The 10,271-nt window shown below is 38.7% G+C and overlaps 1 protein-coding gene across 1 annotated transcript; it reads right to left on the bottom strand.

Annotated features, from left to right (window-relative positions):
* Nucleotides 1–1,284: 1,284 nt before the first annotated feature.
* LOC122065958 (probable E3 ubiquitin-protein ligase rbrA) lies at nucleotides 1,285–9,707 on the bottom strand (the record flags this gene model as incomplete). The annotated part of the gene is given in 2 exon segments (XM_042629787.1): nucleotides 1,285–2,123; nucleotides 8,944–9,707. Coding segments are annotated over 2 exon segments (1,152 nt in total), but the record flags the coding sequence as incomplete, so codon positions are not given.
* Nucleotides 9,708–10,271: the final 564 nt, after the last annotated feature.

The raw sequence follows: 10,271 nt of genomic DNA, 5'->3' as shown, positions 1-10,271 counted from the left end.
CTGACAGCAACTTTGGAACAAAAACCCTTCAAAAAATCGTGTGTTTTCTGAAAAATTACCCATCTTGGCCATTATATGACCGATACTCACCGATATGTATCGATACTCACCGATACGTACCAATATATATATCGATACTCACCGATACGTGCCAATATATACCGATACGTACCGATCGATACATACCGATATTCACCAATACGTACCAATACATACCGAAACGTATATTTTACCTCAATTTTATAATTTTCATAATCGTATCTAGGCATATCGTATCGTATCGATGTGTATTGGTGGTGTATTGATGCATATCGGTATGTATTGTAGGATATATATCGATACGAAAGGATTTTAAAAATTTCATGTATCGTATCGATGTGTATCGTATCGATCGATTAAATTTAAGATACGTATCGGAAGGTATCGTATCGGTATCGGAGATACTTAAAACCATGGGTACCACCATGCTTCTATGAAATGAAGAGGAAGAACCATTTTTTTTTTTTTTTTTCTTTTGGTAAAAAGGGTAGCACGATTGACTAAGGCAGCAAATGGTGGAAGAAACAATGACATGCGCATGTGCATTATAGAAAGAGATTTTGGGGCAAATCTTGAGAAGATCTGATAATCTAAGGCTACGTTTTGATGTCAAAAAAAAAAAAAAATTCAAAATGATTATGTCATTATGATAGTCCTGTGAATTGTGTCAATAAAATCTCCAATTTCTTCAATATAAATGAAATATAATGGAGGCAGAGAAGAATTCTAGTAAAGAACAAACATCGTCTCTTGCTTGAGAAATGTTACAGATTAAGATCCAACAAAAAACCAAACATCTCCCACGATTGTCGTTTTTTGGATACTTCATCTTCAAAGAAGCATCAGCTTTTGCATGTCTTAAACAAAGCACTTGACAATGTTATGCAGGGTCAGTTTTTGGCACCAATGGTGCTGCCCAAGCCATTCCATGATATTGTCTATATGATTACCACATTGTAGTTCATTTAACCTTTTAACATTTTTTTTCTTAGGAAAAAATAAAGGGGTACAAGTATAACAAAAGAAATCATCACCCATCCCAGTACTACTCTGAATCTGTAAACTAAGATCATCCATCTCAATATGACCCCAAACTAAGCAGATTATTATCTATTCAAAAATTCCTATCACAAGACAATCAGGATGACCAGATCATCCCTCCACCCTCAGAAATAGCCAATGAGCTGGAAATCAATCTGGCAGCGATGCAACAGAAACCTTTTCCCATGTTTTTCAAACCAATAATTGACAAAACAAAAAGGATGCATTCCATGGATTGTACTTTGAATCATGAATTCATGATACTAGCAACCATAACAGAATGAACCTTATAGGCTAAATGCACTTGTTATTACCCATTCTTTGACCATTTTTCATGTTTCCTTTGAGACCACTGTATTCAAATGCAGAAGAAGATACATAAATTGTGATTGGATTTTCTTCCAAATTCACTCTGTGAATGGAAATTTTCTTTCAAGAAGAAAGCAGTAATCACACATGAAATCCACCAATTCCATGTTAAGAAAGTGAGAATAGCGCTTGTTTCCCAGGCCTCCATGTCAACTGAGGTAGCCGGCCAAAAGATGGTGATGGGTAAACCACACCACAAAATGGCTTCAGAGAGACTTTCCTTTCAAAACCATACAGGGAAATCAAGCAATTTATTACCAAGGTAGAGCTCACCACAATTTCCACTTCATTGGTTATAATCTTCATAGTAATTATCACTAATCACAGAGACAAACCTCTCAAGCCAGGGAAGCTGATGGAGATCTTTTATGGTGTCAACATAGGAATCTGAACACCTGGGTGGAGACTGACAAGGGGGATGGTCGCTTAGGCTGAACCCCCCAGCAAGGAAACGCTGTATGAGTGCTAATTGTGATCTCTCTTGTTCTGAGTATGCATCCATAACTGTTGGTATTGAATCAAAGGTATCCCATTCCCATCTCCATTGTTCAGAGTCTATGCTAGAGTGAGTAACTGAGTTCTCAAAAACCTCTTCGTCCCAAAAGGCACATTGGCATGTCTGTCGGCCATCTCTATATTCAGCACCACAGGAATAGCAGAACTCATGTTCACACCTGCAAAAATAAAATGACAAGAGGGCTTCAGTTTAAGACCTTTCCTGAGACATTAAGATGCTCTCTATATATAAAAAAACATGGAGGAATCTAAGACAAAAAGGTGGAAGGCGAGGAGGGGGGGATGCATAAAAGATCCCCTTTCATCTGGAGAACTAAAGCCAATGTGTGACAGCTCTAGAATGTGTACAACCCAGTTAGATAAGCTACACTGTACCTTTGCTGTAGCATATGTAACATACTTGCCAAGAATTTCATCTTTCTAAAGGACGTATCTCATCTGAGAAGAAAACCATAAAACTACAATGGGAAACCCACCAAACAACTTGAACTACCTTTGTTGTATAAACATCATGCAGTGCTGGTGGTAGCTGAGTTGGCAAGGGGCCTTCGCCTAAGATTGCGGGTGGTTATGAGTTCGACTCCTCTTACCTACTTGGGGCCACTCACCGAGGTGTTCAATGCTCTTCACTGCTTTCAGTGAAAGTTGAATGGTTCTCATTCAACCCCAGTATGACCCGGAGTTGGCAAGGGACCTTCGCCTCAGGCTGCGCGTGGTTCTGAGTTAGACTCCTCTTACCTCCTTGGGGCCACTCACACGGGGGTTGTTTAGTGCTCTTCACTGTTTTCAATGAAAATTGAATGGTTCTCATTCAACCCCAGTATGACCCGGTTTATGCGGTTGTGGGGTCGTGGGGTCATTATGGGCCCGCAAGACTAGTCAGGCCGAAGGCCTGGATAACAGTTATTAGAAAAAAAAAAAAAAAATTCGCCCACAAGGATCCTTCTATATTTTCATGACCTAAAAACGCCATTACTAGCTAATCAAATCTAAATACTGAGACATTATTAAATAATACCATGCAGTGCTGGTAAAGTCTCGTGCACCTGCCATCTGGAAAAGTATCAAGCTATTTATTACTTTATTTATTTTTTTATAAAATGCTACACTTATATTAACAAAGACAGATCAACTGTACAGAACGAGAGACAGCAACCCCTCTAACATCAAAACACAGCATCAACGATCCTTCATGATACACATCAACAAAATTCAGAAACACCTCTCAAGTTTTCAAGTTAAAAAAAAAGACATGCAACATGGCAGGGTGTATATCATGTTTCATTTCAAACCGGGAGAACAGAAGAGTGAGTTAAGCTAAAAAAATCTGTACCACAAAACATCTCGCCAAAACCAACCAAAAAGAAAAAAAAGGGGCAGTAGCTGGAGATGCTTGAACACAAAGATTTCTCGTGTGCTACCCCACTCAAGTATTGATATACAACTGGTGGATTGCCAGCCATAGCCTGCATGACCATTCCATATTAACATTCAGTTGGAAAAAATTTCCTATTATCTAGATTGTAAGGAATTAATTAGATGTCTGGTTGAGGGTGGACCTTGGGGCAATGGTAAGTTGCTCCATTGTGACCAAGTGGTCATTCTTTCGAGTCAGGCTCCAAGAATAGGGGGAAAGGCTGCATACATTATGACCCTCCCTAGACCCCATAATGGCAAAAGCCTCATGCACTGGGTATGCCCCTTTTTTTAATCAGATATCTGGTTCCATCCATCATCAACAACTCATCCTGTTCCCAACTAAATGGGGTTGGTTACATGGATCCATGAGAGGGAAGGAAAAAAAATAAATAAGAAGAAAGGAAACACAGCAGCCCCTCAAAAACATCCCACAAAAATAGGGTCGACTACATGAATCCTAACCCTCCAAACAGCTCTATCTGAGGTCATACTAGAGTCAAGCCCTAAACTCTACATGTCTTTCCTCACTACTCCTCATTGGTGCATCCACAGGCCTCCATTGAACATGGTCATACCACCTCAAGAGAATCTATTGAAGCTTGCCCTGACTTGGGCCACTTCCAAGTTAGCTCTAATACAGTCTTTCCTTACTTTATCCCTCCTAGTTTTTCCGCACATCTATCTCAACATCCTCATCTCTGCTACACTCAGTTTATCTATAGTATGCTTCTTAACTACCCAACATTCTGCCTCATACATCACAGTCGGTCTTACGACTATCCTGTAGAAATTTCCTTTAAGCTTTACAGGCATGGTTTTAAGTATCTCCGATACCGATACGATACCCTCCGATACGTATCTTAAATTTAGCCGACCGATACGATACACATCGATACGATACATGAAATTTTTAAAATCCTTTCGTATCGATATATATCTTACAATATATACCGATATGTATCAATACACCACCAATACACATCGATACGATACGATATGCCTCGATACGACTATGAAAATTATAAAATTGAGGTAAAATATACGTTTCGGTATGTATTGGTACGTATCGGTGAGTATCGATACGTATCGATCGGTACGTATCGGTATATATTGGCACGTATCGGTGAGTATCGATATATATTAGTACGTATCGGTGAGTATCGATACGTATCGGTGAGTATCGATACGTATCGGTGAGTATCGATATATATATCGGTACGTATCGGTGAGTATCGATACGTATCGGTGAGTATCGGTCATATAATGGCCAAAATGGATAATTTTTCAGAAAACACACGATTTTTTGAAGGGTTTTTGTTCCAAAGTTGCTGTCAGCCATATTTCTCTCTAACTAATGTGGAAATTAAGGTTGGGAACAAGGATTTTATATTTATAGGACAACTACAAACCTTGAATTCTTAGTACGATACCCTCAATTTAGTGTTTATGCATAATACGTGTTATCAATAGCTTTTTTTAACAAATTCTTTATGCAAAAGTGTTTAAAAAAATGTTTCCTATCCATTTATGTGTGTATCTTTAGCGTATCTTAGTGTATCTCCGATACGATATGATACTCTTCAATACGTATCTTAATTTTGATCGACCGATACGACGACCGATACCGATACTTTAATCCTTGTTACAGGAATATGTTGGTCACACAACACTACGAATGCACCTCACCACTTCATCCATCCTACTTTAATTCTCTAAGAAACATCACCATCCTTGTTTATTGTTGACTCAAAATATCTAAAGTAAGCACTTTGCGATATTTGATACCAATCATCAATCTTAGGAAATGTTTCTCTTCAACTAGATGCAAGAGATGTTAAGACATTATATTGACTATGTTTTTGGTGATTATTAACCCGTGTTTGTTGACAAAAAACAGCCTACATATGAAAGGTCAATTGGTCTCAAGCGTCAAAATATCGCATGAAGGCAAGCCCAAGCAAGTGGATGAAATTGTCAAGTGTTAGATCAAACACCAAAAAAATACGAAAATAAAAAGATAATAGATCCGCACAACACAGAGATTAAACGAGGTTCACACACCGGTGTGATGTGCTACATCCTCGGGCGAAGAAAATGTTTCACTATGCAGAAAAGAGATTACACCCAAGCAGCAGTGAGAAAAACTCGCCCTGAAATCCTAACTCAAAAAACCCCTAAAATACAATAACTTTCTCGACAAGACAACAGTACATTATATACTCCAAGTCGCGGGTCGACCCATCGGGTCTCGATCTCAGAGAACTTCCCATTCGGGTCGCCACCAAAATATGTCGAAGCAGGTCAATCTTCAAAACAAGTCAAGAATTCAAGACAAACTTAACATCAAGCACGCTTCACAAGTTGGAAGATCAAATCAAGCTTAGATGACAAAGCCGGCAGGAAGTTGAGAAGCCTACTTGAACATCAAGCTTCACTTCATTAAGACCAAGTGGACAGTGCCTTAAATCTTAAGTGGCTAGGACATTCCAAGGATATTCATCATCACCATTGAAGACTTGGGAATTAGTTTCAACTTTCAACTTGTAATGCATTTTATTTCCTAAGTTGTAAAGTGGTTCTCATATCTCTCAGCCCCATATGACTTAGCTTATTAAGTCCCCAAACATGACATAATGGCTTAACATTAGTTGGGTGACTTTCCTTATGAGCATAGGGGAACAATTTTGACTTATATTGGTATATTAGAATAGGCAAATTGACCAAATACCTATGGAAGGTCAAGTGCCTAAGTGTCAGGCTGTTCAAGCCCAAAAATTCAACCCAGACAATGTCCTGGTCAACCAGTCCGAAGCCAGACGGTGCTACCCAAGCCAATGCTGTCAGTACTCTGTTCCTGAACAACCAGTAACTTCAAGGGAAATTTAAGAGATCGTGCAGTTGAAATTAGCCAAATCTCAAAACATGCAAATCGTAGCTCTCCAGATCTTTCATATGATTCAAGAATCAGGAAAACCTGAGCTCAGGAGAGCGAATAATGGCCTTTTACTGACCAAGGGTTCCGGCAGATTTAGGGGCAGATGGACTGTTCACAGACCCCGGGTCAATGTCCCTCACAACCAGCGACAGTTCAGCAGGACCAAACGGCTATAAAATGTTCATTTTATAATGGCTATTTCCAAGGGGGTCGAACCGGACATGGGCATTCGACCGGCTCTGCCAAAAGCTGAGCCGTTGGGGCCTCTCTTCTTTCTCTAACAACAACAAACTCAGCCTTATCCCAACTTAATGGAGTCGGCTAATTGAGAATCTTTCTTGTGGTTTCAGCTTGCATAGCTACATTGTAGAGGTCTTGCGCTTTCACTTGTAAATTCAGCCATAGTTATTTCCCTTCATTGGAAAAGTTATTATAGGAGATTGTGTATATCTAAGGGCTAATCACTTCTGTGATTGGGACTGTTTGATTGCTACCATATGGAAAGCAACTGGGTTTTGAGTGAAAGCCCAGAGAAACAATAGGGTTGGTTGAGCCCAGAAAATAACGTGTCAAGGTTTAATTGCTACAAAGGTAGAGCAATTGTGGGAAGGCTTGATCACTGTCATTTGGAAAGTGATCATGATGGTGGAAAATCCAAGTGTCAGACTAATCTCCCTCTTGTTATTTATTTACCTTTGCATTCATCAGTTGGGATAGCTTTGGGTAGAATTTAAAATTTGCAGAAAGGTTTAGAATTCTGCATTACCCAGTTCACCTCCCTCTTGGTTTCCCTACAAGTCCAACAAAACATGTATGTGCACTATTTTTAGTGAATTAATTGGTATAATCATTGAATAACAGTATCTTTTTAAATTCTGTAATCCCACCTCCACATGCTCACAAGCATTAACATTATCAAACCCTCTTGCACCTAGAGGAACCTGATGCTTGAGTCAAATATCAATTAACCTCATTAAATTGTTGATATCAGTCCCACCAATCAGTGCAAACTATAAATTGTACATCTTAAAACAGAAACCTCAGCCTCTCTCAAATGCCTCCCAAACTTGTCAATGTGGTGAGTCTGATAAGTAGGTTTTTGGGCCTCTTCAGGAGGCAAAGCATTGACTCGTCCATGACTACATGATGACTAGCCATAAAAAAAATATATATTATGTTTCTTAATATTAAAGGTCCATGTAGGCAAGAGGCAACCCCATTTAGCTGAGATTCTCCTGACTTCTTGGGCTTTGCTTTGCTCCTCTTACTTTCATCTTTCACCTCTCACCCCTCATCTTGCATTCTTGTATTCTTCATCTTTCTTGCATTCATGTTCCATTATTCACTTCTCATCTCTTCCTCCCCCCCCTCTTTTCCCCTGTCTAGAATTCAGTTTTCCTTAATTTTGTCGTTCAGATCCATGTGTAGCTGACCTCATTGAGTTGAAATAAGGCTTAGTTTGTTGTTGTATCACACTGACAGCAATAATGACCACAAATATGCAATAAACAAAAGATACAAGACACTACTAAATACCACCAAAACGAAAAATAAAAGAACAATATTAGTTTTCTGAAGAAGTGAATGGTATATAAAAAGTGAAAAACAACAACAATATTAGCTTGGTGAAGCAGTGAATGCCTGTATAAAAAGTGAAAAATAACAGCAACATTTTGGCAGCTGATTCCAATTTTTTGTTTCTAAAAAGGAAATAAAAGAACCCTAAAGTATCAACAAAAGTACTAAATCAAAGCCCTACGTGAGAACCCACTGAAGTAGTTAACTGGTCACCCTCAAGAAACAGGACTCAAGTTATTAACTAGTTGCACACTTGCGCCTAGGCAACTGACTTGCTGATAGTAGTCAACTCACGCATAAGACAGAGTCTATGCCCTAAAATGCCTCCTGTCTAGTTAATTTGTTAACACCTCCAACGTCCACGGAACTTGGCATTGAAGGTGAAGATTTCATGTTCTCCACATTCAATTGAATAAGGACATCTGATCAGCATATACAGACCTCAATCCACTCCTCTGTTCCACAATGATCACCCACCACCCCAAGAATAAGTACAAAGTTTGAGGAGTTTTTAAAGCATTACAAACCCCCTCATTTTTCAATATTGCCCCTTCCATTACTAATACGATAATACCAACTCCTCAGCTTGTGTAATAAATGAATGTAGTGGTTAAGGCATGGGGGTAAAAATGTAACCTTCTAAAATCTCATTAAATTTGTGAGATGGATGAAGAAGGGAAGCTAAAAATGAGGAGGGGGATTGTTCTTGAGGGACAAAGGGAGTATTATTTATTGACATAACAGGGTTGGACTAAAAAATTATACACACTTCCCACAGAAACAAAGAATACAATGGACTCCAACAACTATGGAATTTTCTTAGTAAAAAAATTCCTTTCACATTCTATAAGAAAAAAAAATGTCTCAGTACTATTAAAGAATTTCGATTTAATGATGTGCATAAGTCCATCTTACTTGTTACTCACGAAAGATGTAGCCCAATTAATATGTTCTTTCAGAAAATTGTCAAATGAGTAACATATCCATTTTTACAAAAAATATTATATATAAATATATATATCCATTTAAAATGCAGTTGAACTTACCAGCAGGTCATGTGGTAACACCCTTGTGTGAGCTCAATCATCCTCCGGCACTGCTGGCAACGCCTCCACTTCTTATTTTGTGCCAGTCTATGCAAAGTGATGTCCCCAGCATCCCTCTCCTCCATGGGCAAGTTTTGATACTCCTCACAACTCATGGAAGAATGCCATGGTACTCCACAATCCACACAAACAAACCTCTGACACTCGGGGCACTCCACACAGCTGGCATCCAACTGACTTGAGGAGCTTGCCCTAGTTGATAAACATTCACGAGGATTAAACAGCACTGAACAATTAGGAAAGGGGCAATAGATTTTGTCTGGGTTGAGAATATCAGCTTCCACAAGTGCTCTCTCCAAAGACGCATAGCAGGTGACGGGAAGAAAGGATTTGTACTCACAAGCAGAGATGTAGTACTTGCATCCTGACTGAGGACACCTTATGGGTACATGAGAGGTCTGTAATTTTCCATCGACATAGATTCTCATACAATGGGAACAAAATTTGTGGGTGCATTTCATGGTTACCATCATTGATGATGGTTTTTCCTCGCAACATATAGGACAATCTTCAACAGATCCCTTTCCCTTGGAACACAAACAAACAATGCCAATGGCTACTTGGGCTAATCGTGAGGGCCTTTCCAGCTCAATACTGGGAACTAGTTTCAGAACAAAAGATTCTACCTTACTAACATGTTCCAGAACCCTTTGCCTCATGGCTATCAAAAGCTGATTCTCCAGTCCCTCCCCGTGAACAATCTGTAAGAAATGTAATTATTTTATAAACATGATTTAAGTATAACAAAAAAAATTTCTAGAACAATGCTGCTTAAATTACTGCTCTTGATTTATATGCAACTACGGAATTTCAGAAATTGATATGTAATATAATTAAATAAAAGTAATACACATGTATTGACAATGACTGGAAACTGATCCCATGTCCTTATGCACAGGCAACCGACCAAATTTCCTATTACTATAATGGATACAATGGCAAATCTTATTTGATATGGTTCTACGAAATAAACAAACTTAACAAACAGCACTTTCCAATCAAAATGGTGATAAATGCATTAAATAGGCTTGAAAGAAAAATCCTGCTATACACTATCTGCCTAAGTATTAAAAATGAAGTTCACACATTGCAGAACGTCACATTGAATGCGAGTAACCCACCACAAAGAGAAAAAGTGTGAGAAAGTAAAAATAGAACGATTCTTTAATGACCGCAATGATGATATTTAAACTATCAGAAATCTGTAAATGAAAATCCTAATGGTAGGAGCCTAAGAATAGATAGTGAAACACCAGAAGAAAGAGGAG

The sequence above is a fragment of the Macadamia integrifolia genome, unplaced genomic scaffold (assembly GCF_013358625.1).
Source record: "Macadamia integrifolia cultivar HAES 741 unplaced genomic scaffold, SCU_Mint_v3 scaffold2164, whole genome shotgun sequence".
Classification (NCBI taxonomy): Eukaryota; Viridiplantae; Streptophyta; class Magnoliopsida; order Proteales; family Proteaceae; genus Macadamia; species Macadamia integrifolia.
This window is presented reverse-complemented; position numbering and strand designations above follow the sequence as displayed.